General features: G+C 38.4%; 1 protein-coding gene across 2 annotated transcripts in view; it reads right to left on the minus strand.

Moving 5' to 3' along the window:
* LOC126335121 (exostosin-3) overlaps positions 1 to 18848 on the minus strand; it is a 163527-nt gene that overhangs the window by 74417 nt on the left and 70262 nt on the right. For both annotated transcript variants that reach the window (XM_049998075.1, XM_049998076.1), the window contains exon 5: positions 8071 to 9249. In XM_049998075.1, coding sequence (XP_049854032.1) covers positions 8071 to 9249 — 1179 coding nt within the window. The remainder of the gene's footprint in view (positions 1 to 8070; positions 9250 to 18848) is intronic.

Here is an 18848-nt window from a genome sequence, read left to right on the forward strand (position 1 = left end):
CCACTGGTGTGCTTTATGTAAGACCAGAATCTTTTTGGCTTTTCTGCCAGATTTCGAGAAAGTTTTGTTATGGAAATTATTAAAAGCATCTCACATTGAAGTACGCACTATATTTTGTACTTCAGTAAAACTTTGCCAGTCTTGAGGCTTTTGCGTTCTTTTAAATTTGGCATGCTTTTTTCGCTGATTCTGTAACAGCGATTTGACCCGTTTTATGTACCATGGTGGATCAGAAACATCACTTAGTAATTTTTGTGGTATATATCCCTCAATTGCTGTTGATACTATCTCTCTGAAATATTTCCACAACTTTTCTATGCTTACATTATCAGATCGGAAGGAGTGAAGACTGTCTCTTAAAACAGCACTTAAAAGCATTTTTATCAACTTTTTTATACTTTGCATTTTTTTTATGGTGGTAGGTGTTACAGCATTCAGCCTAGCAGCAACTGCCTTGTCATTGCTAATCCCTGTATTCGTCACGATACTCACTATTTGTCCAGAATTATTTGTTGCTAAGAAGTCAAGTATGCTTTTGTAAACGTTTACACTGTGGGCTCATGAATTAACTGTTCAAAATAATTTTCTGAGAATGCATTCAGTACAATTTCGGACGACATTTTATGCCTGCAACCGGCTTTAAACGTGCAATTTTTCCAGAATATCGAGCGTAGATTGAAGTCACCACCGACTTTAACTGTATGAGTGGGATACCTATTTGAATTGAGACTAAAGTTTTCTTTGAACTGTTCAGCAACTATTTCTTCAAAGTCTGGGGGGGGGTCAGTAAAACGATCCAATTAATAGTTTTTTGTCAAGTATAACTTTTACCCACACTGCTTCGCAGGAACTATCTACTTCAATTTCAGTAGAAGACAAACTACTTCCGACAGCAATAAATACTCCACCATCAACTGTATTTAATCTACCCTTTCTGAACACTGTTAGATTGTTTGACAAAATTTTGGCTGAACTTATTTCCAGCTTTAGCCAGCTTTCTGTACCTATAACTCTTTGAGCTTCAGTCTTTCTATTAGGGCTTGGAGCTATGGTTCTTTCCCAACACAGCTACGACAATTTACAACAAATGCAGAACTGAGCAAAACTTGTTACTTTCTTTGTTCATTAAAATCATGCTGTAGCGAGAAAACATTATTGAATGCATATCATGCGTACTTTCATTCTTGTCTTAGATATGGGGTCACCTTCTGGGGAAACTCTAAAGCAGCTAATAGCACTTTTAAACTACAAAAAAGGGCCATTAGAATCTTGTTTGGGTGCAAGCCTAGAGACTCTTGTAAACCCCTGTTTAAGAAATCTGGTATTCCTCTATTATCATGTGTATACATTATGGAAACCCTTTTGTTCTTTAAATTAAATGTAATAGGCAAGGACCGGAGACTGCAAAAAATAACTGTGATATACATGAGCACTTTACCAGACAAAACAGAAACTTACATATGACTCAAATCAGCACAGCACTGTGCCAAAAAGGTACTTTTCACATGGGAGTTAAGCTTTATAACAGACTTCCTGAAAACATAAAAGCTATCACTGAGTTCAATACATTTGGAAAATCTCTAAAGTCATATTTACAGCATCACTGCTTTTACCCCATTGGAGAATATTTAAATTTATGAAATGTGTTATATAAATACTTACGTGTAAAGTGTATTATTGTAACCTTAAATATGTATGCCTTGTAATGACATTCAGCCTGTATATTTATAACTTGACATGTCTTATGCATAAGCTGCTATGTAGACAATAGGACCAATAAAAAATACAATACAATACAACTACAATACTGATCATTTCTACAACTACCTTACTGTGTTTTACCTGCCCCCATTTAGACAGACGCCTTTTCTGTGGTTCCCTGAGACCCTCTAACATAAAAAACTTCCTAGTCCCTTCCACACAGCCCCCACTACCCATGTAGCCACCTCCTGTGTGTAGTGTACTCCTGACCTATGAAGCGGAACCCAGAAACCCACCACCTGATGCCACAAATCAAGGAATCTGCAGCCTACACGGTCACAAAACCACCTGAACCTCTGATTCAGACCCTCCACTCAGCTCTGCACCAAAGGACCACAGTCAGTTCTATCAATGATGCTGCAGATGGTGAGCTCTGCCTTAATCTCGCAAGCAAGACTGGCAGTCTTTACCATTTCCACTAGCCGCCTGAAACCAGAGAGAATCTCCTCCGATCCAAAGCGACATGTCATTGATACCGACATGAGACACCACCTGCAGTTGACTACACCGTGTTCTCTTCATGGCAACCGGAAGCACTCTTTCCAGATCCAGAATGACTCTCCCACGGTATGAACACAGAGCACACACATTCCCCAGGGGGCCCATTATGCGCCTAAAATTGGAGCTCTCAACTACTAGCAAGTCTACCCTCTGTGAATGCCCAGACCTTGTAGGCTGAGAAGCTTCCTCTGGAACAGGGTAGATGACTGCATCCTGCACAGAGACATCGTCAGCCACAGGTAACGCCTGAAACCTGTTTGTCAAACAAACCGGGAAGGCCCTACGATCAACCCCTTGGAAAGTTTTTCGCTGGCTGCCAGACTTTGGAATGATCTCCCAGTTGGCCAATGGTGAGGGATCAACCTCAGTGCAGGCAGTACCCGGGGCAGCCACAGTAGTGGACCAATCGCAGGACACATGGGACATGCCTGATGTCCCTCGCATCCCTGCATCCGACCCCCCACAGGGATGCCCCTTGGCAGCACCCTCAAGCTGTGTCATGAAAGCCAACGCAGCCTGGAGGTGTGAGTGAAGGTTCACCAACTCCACTCGCATCTGTTCACAGCAATACCAGTTCCTATCCATCACTGCAGTTGCTCCTGGTTGAAGCTTGTAAAAATATGTAACAAACGAACAGTGTACTCATCTTATTAGCAGCAGGAACACGATGTGCTCTGTCTCTGATGGTCTATCCGACACTGAGCTATCTGAACCAAAGCAAACAAAAGCCTGTACGATATGAGGGTCGATATAAGGTTCAACAGCAATGGCGGTCCTGTATGCAACACTATTATTAAAATAAAAGCTTGTGCCTAGTAAACATTGGAGCATGCAAGAAGTTACAAAAACAATCGAGTAACTGCACAAGTATCTGTAAATAAGTTGCTCCTGTTGGAAGCTCATAAAAATATATAACAAATGAATGGTGCACTCATCTTATTAGCACCAGGAACACAAGGTGCTCTGTCTCTGCCGGTCCTTCCGACAAGATGGAGCAACTGCTCACATATCCAATCAAAGTATTGGCCCCCGAGATACACGGAGTTAACAGCGTACAAGTTTTATTTATGGGTTGCATTAAAAAGTCAAGTGTATGCTGACAATCCTCATACAACAGACAATCTTATACAAAACATTATTAGAGAAACTGAATTAACAACATGACAACACACACAAAGTCAGTTATGCCTGGGTGTCCACGGTCACAACCTCCAGCACCTTTTACAAACAGGTAACTGTGTATATAAGTTGCTACTGTCTATTCATTTTCAGTTAGTTTATTTTAACCTGAATCTTGGGCGTGAAGCATTCCGGTTTTATGTGGAACACCCTGTAGAACATCTTCATATGTACAAGGGTAAAGAAAAAGAAAAAATCTCCAATGCATTGGGGACACAGAGGACTATTCATGCGGCTGCTCACAGCACTGTTGTGATTGGCATCTAGCAATCATACCGTAATTATAAGAGCAGTATTTCACAACTAAGAGACCATATTCAGGTATATGACCGTAAAAAGTGATATAAATTCAAAGACACATATTTTGTAAATATGGCAGACAGAACAGCAAAAAAGTAGTTTTATTTGTGGGTGATATAGATTAAGATGCATCTCATGAGGCAGTGATCATTCATTTTGCAACTTTCTCTGTTATATCTGTTCAAGATGAATTGCATTAGTTGGCATTATCTACTGATGATTGTAATCCCAACCAGAAGTTTTATGAATGATGACAATAACCAACAAAAACTTGGAAACAAAATTATTTTGTATTTTGACAATATTATGAAAAGGGTAGATTGCTACTCATCATATAGCAAAGATGCTGATTTCTAGCTTGTCATTATTCCATCCTGGATTTTCCATTGTTTTATTTTGTATTACTGAGTCATACCGTTGTTAAGGGTATCATGAACACAACAACTGAGGTTTAACATCCCACTGAGAGTGAAAGATCCCTAGAGATGGAGCATAATCTTAGGTTGAGAAGAGTGAGGAAGGAAATTGGTCATGCCCTTTTTCCAAGGACCCATCCAAGTATTTTCCTAAAAATAACAATATAATTCCCTACTTGGTTGGAAAACTAAATAAACAAGCTTTATCTCATGCAAGCAGCATAATGCATTTTCTTACTGAAAGTGGCCAATAGACATCACAGAGCTTGTGATCAGTATTCACTGGATGGCACTGCAGTCGTCATCAGCTTTATGTGTGAGAAACAGAGGCAAAGAAATTGGAGGATGGAAGAGGTATCATGAGTTTTTTAATACATTTAATGTATAAGTGAAGATTCAAAAGAGCTGGTAAGAAGAAAGTAGTAGTAGTAGCAGTTGCAGTAGTAGTAGTAGTAGTGGTAGTAGTAATGACTATTATTATTATCCTTTCTTTTCTCAGACGTTATGTCTGGTCAAAAATGGAAAGTGAGGCGAACCTCGATCAAGTGTGACTTCCTTTTAACTGTATGGTATATGTTGCATTGCATTTAGGAACTTTCGCATAATTGAACATGTATCAATAATTACAGATTTCTGTAGTTGTATATATAAGTTTGGATGTAGCTGTATTGCGTTGATGTACTGGTGGATATTGTGTGGTATGACTCCTGTAGTTGATAGTATAATTGGTATAATGTCAACTTTATCCTGATGCCACATGTCCTTGACTTCCTCAGCCAGTTGGATGTATTTTTCAATTTTTTTCTCCTGTTTTCTTCTGTATATTTGTTGTATTGGGTATGGATATTTCGATTAGTTGTGTTAATTTCTTCTTTTTATTAGTGAGTATGATATCAGGTTTGTTATGTGGTGTTGTTTTATCTATTATAATGGTTCTGTCCCAGTATAATTTGTATTCATCATTCTCCAGTACATTTTGTGGTGCATACTCGTATGTGGGAACGTGTTGTTTTATTAGTTTATGTTGTATGGCAAGTTGTTGATGCATTATTTTTCCTACATTGTCATGTCTCCTGGGGTATTCTGTATTTGCTAGTATTGTACACCCGCTTCTGATGGGATCTACTGTTTCTATTTGTTGTTTGCAAAGTCTGCATTTATCTGTTGTAGTATTGGGATCTTTAATAATATGCTTGCTGTAATATCTGGTGTTTATTGTTTGATCCTGTATTGCAATCATGAATCCTTGCATCTCACTGTATATATTGCCTTTTCTTAGCCATGTGTTGGATGCCTCTTGATCGATGTGTGGCTGTGTTAGATGATATGGGTGCTTGCCATGTAGTGTTTTCTTTTTCCAATTTACTTTTTTCATATCTGTTGATGTTATGTGATCTAAAGGGTTGTTGAAGTGGTTATGAACTTGCAGTGGTGTAGCCGATGTATTTATACGAGTGATTGCTTTGTGTATTTTGCTGGTTTCTGCTCGTTCTAGAAAGAATTTTCTTGAATTGTCTACCAGTCCATAATGCAGGTTTTTTATGTCAATAAATCCCCTTCCTCCTTCCTTCCTGCTTAATGTGAATCTTTCTGTTGCTGAATGTATGTGATGTATTCTGTATTTGTGGCATTGTGATCGTGTAAGTGTATCGAGTGCTTCTAGGTCTGTGTTACTCCATTTCACTACTCCAAATGAGTAAGTCAATATTGGTATAGCATAGGTATTTATAGCTTTTGTCTTGTTTCTTGCTGTCAATTCTGTTTTCAGTATTTTTGTTAGTCTTTGTCTATATTTTTCTTTTAGTTCTTCTTTAATATTTGTATTATCTATTCCTATGTTTTGTCTGTATCCTAGGTATTTTTAGGCATCTGTTTTTTCCATCGCTTCTATGCAGTCGCTGTGGTTATCCAATATGTAATCTTCTTGTTTAGTGTGTTTTCCCTTGACTATGCTATTTTTCTTACATTTGTCTGTTCCAAAAGCCATATTTATACCATTGCTGAATACTACCATTATCTTTAGTAATTGGTTGAGTTGTTGATTTGTTGCTGCCAGTAGTTTTAGATCATCCATGTATAGCAAATGTGTGATTTTGTGTTGGTATGTTCCAGTAATATTGTATCCATACTTTGTATTATTTAGGATGTTGGATAGTGGGTTCAGAGCAACGCAGAACCAGAAAGGGCTTAATGAGTCTCCTTGGTATATTCCACACTTAATCTGTATTGGCTGTGATGTGATATTATTTGAATTTGTTTGGATATTAAGTGTGGTTTTCCAATTTTTCATTACTATGTTTAGGAACTGTATCAATTTAGGATCTACTTTGTATATTTCCGATATTTGTAGTAACCATGAGTGGGGTACACTATCAAAAACTTTTTGGTATCAATGTATGCATAGTGTAGCGACCTTTGTTTAGTTTTAGCTTGATATGTCACCTCTGCATCTATTATCAGTTGCTCTTTACATCCTCGTGCTCCTTTGCAACAGCCTTTTTGTTCTTAATTTATAATTTTGTTCTGTGTTGTATGTGTCATTAATTTCTGTGTAATGACTGAAGTTAATATCTTGTATATTGTTGTTAGGCAATCTATGGGGCGATATTTTGCTGGGTTTGCTGTGTCTGCTTGATATTTAGGTTTCAGATAAGTTATTCCATGTGTACATGTATCAGGGAATGTGTATAAGTCTGCAATGTAACTGTTAAATGATTTAGTTAGATGTGAATGTGTTGAGGTGAACTTCTTTAGCCAGAAATTTGCTGTTTTATCGTTTCCAGGGACTTTCCAATTGTGAGTAGAATTAATTGCTCGGGTGACAATGTTGCAAAATTATAACTTCAGGCATTTGTGGAATCATCTTGTATGTGTCTGTTTCTGCTTGTATCCACCATGAATGCCTGTTATGCTGTGCGGGTTTAACCATATGTTGCTCCAGAAGTGTTCCATGTCTGTTATGTTTGGTGGGTTGTCTATTTTAATGTGTGTGTTATCTATTGTCTGATAAAATTTCTTTTGGTTTGTGTTGAATGTTTGGTTGTGTTTCCTTTGATTTTCACTTTTTTTGTATCATATAAGTCGTTTGGCCATTATTATTATTATTATTATTATTATTATTATTGTTATTACTATTATAATTTGAAGTACTGACTTAATGATAAGGGTTTATACAAGAAGGTATTATCCAGTTAAACAATGGAAAGTCTCAGATGGAATAACAACAATATGAAAAGGATGGATTTCTACTCACTCTTCTGTCTGAAAGCTTAAATGCCTAGCAGTCTTTTCACTGTGCCAGCCTGCAACTTAGCATCTGCTCTATGATGTGACTAGTAATCTATCCTTTCCACATTGTTGTTCACCAAGAAACTGACAAATCGTTCTGCAAGTGTTCAGTGTAGCTGCATTCTGCAGTTGCCAACTAAGCACAAGGTGCTGCTGTAGGTTCTTTAAGCTCTTTATAGTTCATTTTCAGACAGTACCAGTGTCACACATTATTATTGTCATTTCTGTTTGCGTATGGTTTCTATCTCAACTGCAAAATTCCTGTATTTGGTCACATTCTCAATGCAGGTGGTGTAGGGTACAGCAATCTCTGTGAGGAAAGTGACTCACTCACCTTTGTCAATCACTGTTATGCCAGCTGAATTTCAATGTATTGTTTTATTGATCATTGTGGTTCCAGTAGATATTGAAATGTTTCATCTTATATATCTCGATTCTTCCAGACAAATAACGAAGGTGATAAAGTGACTGCCTAACAGAAGATGATAGACTACAATAAACAGGCAGGAAAAACTAACAGAGAGAGGAAGGTTGTCATCTGTGGAAATGGCCCTTACCCAGCAATGTGTGAAAATGGCTAATGATTATCACAGAACAGTGTACAAACTCTTAAATTGCTACTCACTTTTGGAAGCAGAATTGCAGCTTTCCTCCAGTCAATAACCTCATCAAAAGGAAGGAGTGCCTGATCTCCGCCCAGAACAACAGGCACAGCACCAGCCTTAAGAGCTTCATAAATACGTAGTTGCATTGGTGCTGTTGACAATACTTCTCCACCCACTGGTGCTATAATCAACACAAATGTAGATTCCTTGAGCACACTTAATCGTGATGATTCTGTTCCACAGAGTCTCCACTCCCCTAAAATATCCCCTGCACCTGTCCTTCCTCTCATTGGTGAAAGCAAACACTCAAACTGAAACAGAAACTTGTCTGATGTGGAACCCCTCTCCATTCTCTTGAGATGCTCTACAATAAATGTGTCAATGTCCTGTGTATAATAACTGTCACGCTTTTTATTATGCTCAGTCTTGTGATAACTATCCACATTACCATCCAGATCATCAAGATATGCTGTACTGCTTATTTCTTTTACAGTTCTGTTTGACAGCTTCCTCAATTCACCTTGAAATGAAATCAGAATTTTTCTGCGAGCTGGCACCATCCGTGGACAATCTTGCCACACATCTCCTCCAGGCGGTCCCAGCACAGGAGGAGCTATCACATCAAAATTGTGTCGAAATCTGGACCTTAAAAATGTTGACTGCACAATAATAGCTCGTCCAGTATCAACACCCTTGAAAGCGTCCTGACTTCCAGTGGCTAAGTCTCGCCGTCCAGTGCTCCCACTGCGCGCCAGGTTTAGAAGGATGTGGTTACGGCCGTCACCACCCCAGAATGGTAATTTGTGCAATGCTTCAGTTGATATAGGTTGCTGACTAATATTAGTACTTGAAACTGCTAAAGTTTCACCTACTAGCACTACAAACAAACACGCCTCGGTGGGTTCTGATGTATAGTGAGGATTGTAGCCAAGAGTCTGTTTTAGTGTTGTCTTCACAAATCCCTCAACTTCCCAGCCAGCACTGGCTATAGGAAACTTATCTGGATCATACAGAAACACTGGAAAACCTGACACTAAAGAACATCGAGAGTGATCAAAACAATTATGCATCTGACATAAATGAATTGATTCTGGAGGAATGGCTGGGAGGTGTTCTGGAAGCATGTCTGGCAAGAGACGTCCTGGAAGTGCCAGTTCTGGAGTGTTCCTCTGCACTGCTTCACGGTGAGAAACTTGAGCCTGCAAAACAGAAGAAAAAAAAAAAAAAAAAAAAAAAAAAACTAGAGATACATTTAAAACTCAATTGCAAATGGCAGTAAACATTACACAGATACAAACAAAACAGAAATATTAAACATATGCACTTAAATTTAAGAAAAATCGCTATATTTCAAAAATATGCAATCAAAATACTATGTATATTTTAGTACTCTGTAAGAACCTCATACTAGAAAACAGAAGTGAGTGGAGTTACATAACAACTTCTACAAAAGATTCCACTGACAAGAAAAGATCAGGGATCTTTTGCGGGGACATCCATCTCTAATGATCGTAATACTGAAGGGTTCATCTCTAATGATCTTAATACTGAAGGGTACCGTATTTACTCGAATCTAAGCCGCACTTTTTTTCCAGTTTTTGTAATCCAAAAAGCCGCCTGCGGCTTAGAATAGAGTGCAAAGTAGGCGGAAGTTCTGAAAAATGTTGGTAGGTGCTGCCACAACTAATTTCTGCCATCGAATATATGTAGCGCTAGACAGGCATGCTTTGCAGGCACAAAGATAAATACTGGTGTCAAAACCTCTGCGTCAGTAAATAATTTTTTTTAAAAAAAAGGTGGAAGACAAGCTATTTCCTCCGCTCCGAGTTTCGACCACTGCATTTCATACATTATCCAACGGAGTAAATACAAATTCCATATTGTTCATCTTCGAATGTAGCAGCATTTCAATGTACTACGAAAATCCGACTGGTAAGACTGTTTGGGATGTTTGTCAAAATGGCCAACTCTAAGTTCTGAATTTTTTCCTACCTGTGAGAAGAGATGGTTACTAATAGGAACTTTTATGAATTGTGAATCACATGCAGTATTCTCTACCCCATAAGAATAAAATGAATATAAACATTTTGCCATGTATTCTTTCGTGTTTGCTGCTATCTCATTTAAAGCTTGTCTGCCTAATAAACTACGAAACTAGAGTGAGACAACTGCAAACGCGGAAGAATATACATATCATATTCGTATTATTCTTATGCCTAATAGTGATACAGTCAGAAATGAAGCACGCAATTGACTAGATTTTTAAATCTAAGATGACCCTAATTTCTGTGCAGAATGTAATGTACTAAAGAGGCGTCTGCAAAGATTTTTAAACGGAGAAAAATTTTCGCTAAACTCTCGTTCAGAACATCTTCTATCATACGCAGTCTGTTATTTGGTTCTTGTTGATCATTATCAAAGAAAGCACCAGTGTAAGTAACAACAAATAGCAGTTTATTGTCATTGTTTCGCTAATGAGACGATTCCTCTCCCCCCTTTTTTTTAATTGTAAGCGGCAGTTGCGTGCACAAAAGCAAACCATGCTACGGGTGGCGACAGGCCATAAACACTCATTATCACAATGCGACAAACAATGCATGACACTGTACAGTAATGCATTTTCAGCTTAGAGTGACGTAAAAACCTATAACAAAGAGAACGGCACTTATCAGATAAAAGAAAAATAAGCAATCGATTCAAACCATCGAAGCACATGAAAAAGGAAGGGTACCATATAAATAAGGACGGAGTGCCTGACGCTTAGCAATGGCTACCTGCTGAAGCTTAACTGCTAAGGCTTACGACTCGAACCAAACTACTGTAGCTGTATCATCATTCATTCAACCTAAATTATCTGTCATATTACAATGGACCAACTTTGTTTCGATTTGGAGGTGCAGCCTAAAACTTTTCTCTCCCCTTGAACTTCGAGTCTCAAATTTCAGGTGCGGCTTAGATTCGGGAAATTTTTTTTTTCCTTGATTTCGAGTCTCATTTTTCTGGTGCGGCTTAGATTCGAATAAATACGGTAATTTAAACTCTAACCTTCTCTTCCAGGGATAGTTCCTTCATAGACTGCTTTGATGTGGACCCATAGTTCATAGATGGAAACTTGCAGAGTACTTGTCTCTGAACAAGAAAATTCAACAACGAACTACCAACAGCATACTGGATTTACATGGACATCAAGTAAGAACCACAATCCACTGTTCGCAAAGAAGCTTTTCAAGATCTGTTTGCTTTGGGTGCAGCTACTGTCCACAAGGAATATAAGGTCAGTGTTAACAGCAGGTAGGATAAACCACCAACTTTGACTGCATTAATCAGTCCCACATATGAGGCCAATATGACTGTAAGTAGGCATAATGTGACTTTAGATACTTCCAGTATAGTTAAAAAATGCAATGGCCATTTGTGGCAACCAATATTTCCAACAAGATTACTCTGAGATAGAAGCCTATCCTTTTGTCCCCCCCACCCCCCCTTGCCCCTACCTCCACCATATATAACCTTTGTGCTTTTGTATGATTCTCTAGCAGGGGCTACTTACACAACTTATTTGACAGGTACAATGAAGCATTTTCACCTGATGTGTTTCTCATATGATTACAATTGTCTCATATGATTACAATGAAGAATCTTCTTGCACAATAATAACTATGAAGAAATTCTTTTTAAATTTCGTTCAGTTTAATGAAGCATACAACAAATCTTACGATATGTCTATTCCGACTCTTCTGAAAAAATTATTTTTACAATTTCTGTTATATGAGAAAGGTGTAAAAAAGGTCATTGAAAAGGAAGGAAAATTAGAGTTTCACATCCCATCAGTGACTGCACCATCGTGGATTAACTCTTTGAGGGGCAGGTAAAAGCCCTAAAAATTTACCCTTGAGAGGTGAGACCAATAATTTACATATTTCAGACTTTATCCATAGTAACACTTTAATTTCATTATTGTGATATAAACTGAAAGAACAATCTCAAGCAATATTTCTTGCTTTTTCTATCTGTAACATAGTCTGCCTTCACTCAGTCAAAATTATCCACACAATTCATACCGAAATTGTAATCTTTCAGCACAAGAGGGAAAGTGATATTGATTACTGTTCCATCTTTTATCCTGAGATTCACTGTGGACACTTGATCCAGTGGTGCATGACATGTAGAAATCATGTTGACTGACCTGTTATATCTACAGATAACTAACCCATCATTACTAATTCTGTAGTCGAATTATCCTCTCTCAAGTTCCTTTTTTCTTTCTGGAATTTATTGTTCCATGAGTGTGCCGACTATTGGAATGTAGTTTCCTGAACACATCATATGATGTAAAGCAACTGTCCATAAAGATATGTTTCTTTCCATGAAGGTCACTTGTTAAATTTAGAACCATGTTCAATCCTAATCCTACTACCAAGGACAGTGAAACTTTTCCTGTATAAATATCAATTTTCAAGTTGTATGATAATTCATCACATAACATCCACACTTTGTACCCCCTCTTTATAGGTCTGTTTCTCATGTTTGAAAGATGACCTGCCCTTGAATTTAACCATTGCTTAATCAATAGCGAGAGTCTTGGAATTTCCTGTTCAAACAATCTAGCAGCAAACGGAGTTTGTATAGTTCGTCATAATTCTGACTGTTTCTGACAGGAGCCACAGAATAATCCCCAAGATGTAAGTTACTCAGTAACTGACTAAATCTTTATACTGATATTAACTGTGATATATAACTTTCACCAGGGTCTGGATAAGTCCTGCAGTAATATCTGCAAGTAGGTTTTTCCATAATTCCCATGCAATCACGTAGTTATGTCTATGATAAATAGAGCACTAAAGTGTCTGTATAATTCTTGATCTCATACAAGTTACGGCAGTTGGCAACTGAGTGTGTTGGCACATACATTGCAGTTTTAATAGTTAGTGGAGCAGATGTTGATGATGTGTTTACTAGTTTTGGGAAAGCCCTCAATACAGCTCCATACTCATAGCCTATCAAACAATATTTCATATCCATTGGTGGGAACAAAAGAGTTGCCTGTCTGTGTTGCATACAAATTGCTTTGAAACACTGTGTAGTTTCTTGACGTTTCATCAAAAAGCTCGCAAAATAACTGACTTCAGGTTCAGTTTGTTCTTTATTTCTGCAACCACATCATTTTTTCCAATAAACAATGGCACTTGACCAACAACTGTGGCCCCATATATCATCACTGTTGATGGATCAGAGAGTGGCACTGCATCATTTTCACTTGTCTCATCACTTTCACTGTTATCCTCAGAATCACTACTACTCAACATGCAACTGTAAACAAAATTAGAAGATGCACAATTTGTAGTGAATGTCAGGTCACTTTCATCACTGTCAAGTCTGTTGTCACTAGAAGGAATTTTATCAGATAATATTCAGCAACATTCTTCCTCTGTTACTCTTTTTTTGGTGAGACGTATTGGATGGAGAAGAAAATTCACCGGATGTAGGAGGAGGTCAGTGATTAGTGCCACTAACCACATAGAAATACGTCTGTGAAGAAAAGAAAATTCTATTCAAATAAAAAGTAATATTACTTGTAGATTTATGGAAGGTCAACACATAAATATATACAATTACTTACCAAAAATAGTCTTATAAAAAAGAGCTAGAGAGAGAAATGACTGACACTTCCACGAACACCACCAGCAATGTATGAAATACCAGATCATTTCATAAATATGTGCAAAAGTACTGCACTGTGAATTTCCTGCCATCTAGTGAAACTTAAGTCAACAATTAATTCGTTAGTTGAGAGAATACCAACCTGAGTGTTAAACATAGACAAATATTGTGGTTAGCCACAGTGACCACTGCCCTTTCAAAGCGTCTACTTATGTGGTAGGTTACAGTGATGCCCATCCTTCAAAGAGTTAACGACAAGAGTAGGCTGATTTTTAACAGAATTGACAGAGCTTCGGTAGACTTGCAAGAAAGCTACGCGGAAGAGATGAATAGCAATCCTACAAAATTTTAAAATTACCTCCCCCCATGAACTATGGACCTTGCCGTTGGTGGGGAGGTTTGCGTGCCTCAGCGATACAGATAGCTGTACCGTAGGTGCAACCACAACGGAGGGGTATCTGTTGAGAGGCCAGACAAACGTGTGATTCCTGAAGAGGGGCAGCAGCCTTTTCAGTAGTTGCAGGGGCAACAGTCTGGATGATTGACTGATCTGGCCTTGTAACAATAACCAAAACAGCCTTGCTGTGCTGGTACTGCGAACGGCTGAAAGCAAGGGGAAACTACGGCCATAATTTTTCCCGAGGGCATGCAGCTTTACTGTATGAATAAATGTTGATGTCATCCTCTTGGGTAAAATATTCCGGAGGTAAAATAGTCCCCCATTTGGCTCTCCAGGCAGGGACTACTCATGAGGATGTCGTTATCAGGAGAAAGAAAACTAGCGTTCTACGGATCAGAGCGTGGAATGTCAGATCACTTAATCGGACAGGTAGGTTAGAAAATTTAAAAAGGGAAATGGATAGATTAAAGTTAGATATAGTGGTAATTAGTGAAGTTCGGTGGCAGGAGTAACAAGACTTTTGGTCAGGTGACTACAGGATTATAAACACAAAATCAAATAGGGGTAATGCAGGAGTATGTTTAATAATGAATAGGAAAATAGGAATGCGGGTAAGCTACTACAAACAGCATAGTGAACACATTATTGTGGCCAAGATAGGTACGAAGCCCACACCTACTACAGTAGTACAAGATTATATGCCAACTAGCTCTGCAGATGATGAAGAAATTGAAGAAATGTGTGATCAAATAAAAGATTATTCAGATAGTGAAGGGCGACGAAAATTTAATAGTCATGGGTGACTGGAATTCGGTAGTAGGAAAAGGGAGAGAAGGAAACGTAGGTGAATATGGACTGGGGCAAAGAAATGAAAGAGGAAGCAGCCTGGTACAATTTTGCACAGAGCACAACTTAATCATAGCTAACACTTGGTTCAAGAATCATAAAAGAAGGCTGTATACATGAAAGAAGCCTGGAGATACTGACAGGTTTCAGATAGATTATATAATGGTAAGACAGAGATTTAGGAACCAGGTTTTAAATTGTAAGACATTTCCAGGGTCAGATGTGGACTCTAACCACAATCTATTGGTTATGACCAGTAGATTAAAACTGAAGAAACTGCAAAAAGGTGGGAATTTAAGGAGATGGGACCTGGATAAACTAAAAGAACCAGAGGTTGTACAGAGTTTCAGGGAGAGCATAAGGGAGCAATTGAAAGGAATGGGGGAAAGAAATACAGTAGAAGAAGAATGGGTAGCTTTGAGGGATGAAGTAGTGAAGGCAGCAGAGGATCAAGTAGGTAAAAAGACGAGGGCTAGTAGAAATCCTTGGGTAACAGAAGAAATATTGAATTTAATTGATGAAAGGAGAAAATATAAAAACGCAGTAAATGAAGCAGGGAAAAAGGAATACAGACGTCTCAAAAATGAGATCAACAGGAAGTGCAAAATCGATAAGCAGGGATGGCTAGGGGACAAATGTAAGGATGTAGAGGCTTATCTCACTAGGGGTAAGATAGATACTGCCTACAGGAAAATTAAAGAGACCTTTGGAGAAAAGAGGACCACTTGTATGAACATCAAGAGCTCAGATGGAAACCCACTTCTAAGCAAAGAAGGGAAAGCAGAAAGGTGGAAGGAGTATATAGAGGGTCTACACAAGGGTGATGTACTTCAGGACAATATTATGGAAATGGAAGAGGATGTAGATGAAGATGAAATGGGAGATACGATACTGCGTGAAGAGTTTGACAGAGCACTGAAAGACCTGAGTCGAAACAAGGCCCCCGGAGTAGACAACATTCCATTGGAACTACTGACGGCCTTCAGAGAGCCAGTCCTGACAAAACTCTACCATCTGGTGAGCAAGATGTATGAGACAGGCAAAATACCCTCAGACTTCAAGAAGAATATATTAATTCCAATCCCAAAGAAAGCAGGTGTTGACAGATGTGAAAATTACCCATCTATCAGTTTAAAATGTCACAGCTGCAAAATACTAACGTGAATTCTTTACAGACGAACGGAAAAACTAGTAGAAGCTGACCTCGGGGAAGATCAGTTTGGATTCCGTAGAAATGTTGGAACACGTGAGGCAATTCTGACCCTACGACTTATCTTAGAAGCTAGATTAAGTGAGGGCAAACCTACGTTTCTAGCATTTGTAGACTTAGAAAAAGCTTTTGATAATGTTGACTGGAATACTCTCTTTCAAGTTCTGAAGGTGGCAGGGGTAAAACACAGGGAGCAAAAGTCTATTTACAATTTGTACAGAAACCAGATGGCAGTTATAAGAGTCGAGGGACATGAAAGGGAAGCAGTGGTTGGGAAGGGAGTGAGACAGGGTTGTAGTCTCTCCCCGATGTTATTCAATCTGTATATTGAGCAAGCAGTGAAAGAAACAAAAGAAAAATTTGGCATAGGTATTAAAATCCATGGAGAAGAAATAAAAACTTTGAGGTTCGCCGATGACAGCATAATTCTATCAGAGACAGCAAAGGACTTGGAAGAGCAGTTGAACGGAATAGATAGTGTCTTGAAAGGAGCATATAAGATGAACATCAACAAAAGCAAATCGAGGATAATTGAATGTAGTCGAATTAAGTCGGGTGATGCTGAGAGAATTAGATTAGGAAATGAGACATTTAAAGTAGTAAAGGAGTTTTGCTATTTGGGGAGCAAAATAACTGATGATGGTTGAAGTAGAGAGGATATAAAATGTAGACTGGCAATGGCAAGGAAAGCGTTTCAGAAGAAGAGAAATTTGTTAACATCGAGTATAGATTTAAGTGTCAGGAAGTTGTTTCTGAAAGTATTTGTATGGAGTGTAGCCACGTATGGAAGTGAAACATGGACGATAAATAGTTTGGACAAGAAGAGAATAGAAGCTTTTGAAATGTGGTGCTACAGAAGAATGCTGAAGATTAGGTGGGTAGATTACGTAACTAATGAGGAGGTATTGAATAGAATTGGGGCGAAGAGGAGTTTGTGGCAGTACTTGACAAGAAGAAGAGATCAGTTGGTAGGTCATGTTCTGAGGCATCAAGGGATCACCAATTTAGTATTGGAGGTCAGTGTGGAGGGTAAAAATCATAGAGGGAGACCAAGAGATGACTACACTAAGCAGATTCAGAAGGATGTATGTTGCAGTAGGTACTGGGAGATGAAGAAGCTTGCACAGGATAGAGTAGCATAAAGAGCTTCATCAAACCAGTCTCAGGACTGAAGACCACAAAAACTGAGGGTAGTGGCAAACAAACAGTTATTCAAGCTAGTATATGGAATCTGTGAGGTTGAAGACACACCACTGGACTTTCCTGTAAACCCCAATAACAAATATCACTCATTTAGCCAAACAGCTGATGCATTTTAACTGCTGGCCAGAATAATATACAAGAGAATTTAAAAGAAAATTTCAGGATAGTTTAGATGACAATCACTTTGTTTTTAGGAAAAGTAAGAGAGATAGCTGCAATGTTATATTTGTAAACAAAGCAAAACTTATGAAAAATAAATACACTTTCATAGGATTTATCAAACAGCATTTGAATCAGAAAAGTGGAGCGAGATGTCTTGAATTCCACAGAAAAATACACTAGACGGAAAGACAGGCAGATGCGTCATATGGATATGAACTAGGAACATTAAGAATGGAACACCAAGAGAGAAGTGTTCAGATTAAAAAGTGTGTAGGAAATGGATTCTGTTTTCTCTTCTATTATTCAAAATGTGTATTGAAGATGCAATGAGGGAAATAAAAAAAATGCTAGAATAAATCTCTTTTACTTCCATCTATGATCACAAAATTGTTTGGCCCTTAGACTACCAGTTTTGGTCAGCAATAATCATTTCCAGATATGCACTTTCTGGGTCACTGTTCTATCCGAGACTACGTCACAGCTTCTGAAGAAAGTTCAAGACTAGGATTAAAATTCAGCATGATAGGTTATCCTTAATATGCTTCCACGTTGACATTGCTGTTTTGTTTGCAAGTGAGGAAAAATTATAGGACCTGCTTAACTGAATGAACAGTATACTGAGCAAAGAATATGGACTAAGAGGAAGCTAACGAAAGACTAAAGTACTGAGGACCACACAGTAAATGAAGTGAAGGAATTCTCCTACATGGATGGAAAATAATAACAGCTGAAGTAAAACTGACATAAGAAGCAGACAAACTGGGGCAAAAAGAGCATTTATCATTAAAACACAAGCACGGGCAAAAAGATCATTTATCATTAAAACAAGACAACCAGTATTAAAATAGATCCTAAGCTGGGAAAGAAAGGTCTGAGAACTTATGACTGGAGAAAATCATTTTGTAGAAGTGGGAAAACCAGACAGAGGGGCATCAAAGTATTTAACACATGAGTTATTAGTATGTATGAGGTGTGATCAAAAAGTGATGGGAATTTTAGTTTTTATTAAAGAATCTTTATTTATTCATCAACATCAACTTTGTCCTGTTCAAAGTAATCCCTCTCAAATACACTCCTGGAAATGGAAAAAAGAACACATTGACACCGGTGTGTCAGATCCACCATACTTGCTCCGGACACTGCGAGAGGGCTGTACAAGCAATGATCACACGCACAGCACAGCGGACACACCAGGAACCGCGGTGTTGGCCGTCGAATGGCGCTAGCTGCGCAGCATTTGTGCACCGCCGCCGTCAGTGTCAGCCAGTTTGGCGTGGCATACGGAGCTCCATCGCAGTCTTTAACACTGGTAGCAT

The sequence above is a fragment of the Schistocerca gregaria genome, chromosome 2 (assembly GCF_023897955.1).
Source record: "Schistocerca gregaria isolate iqSchGreg1 chromosome 2, iqSchGreg1.2, whole genome shotgun sequence".
Lineage (NCBI taxonomy): Eukaryota > Metazoa > Arthropoda > Insecta > Orthoptera > Acrididae > Schistocerca > Schistocerca gregaria.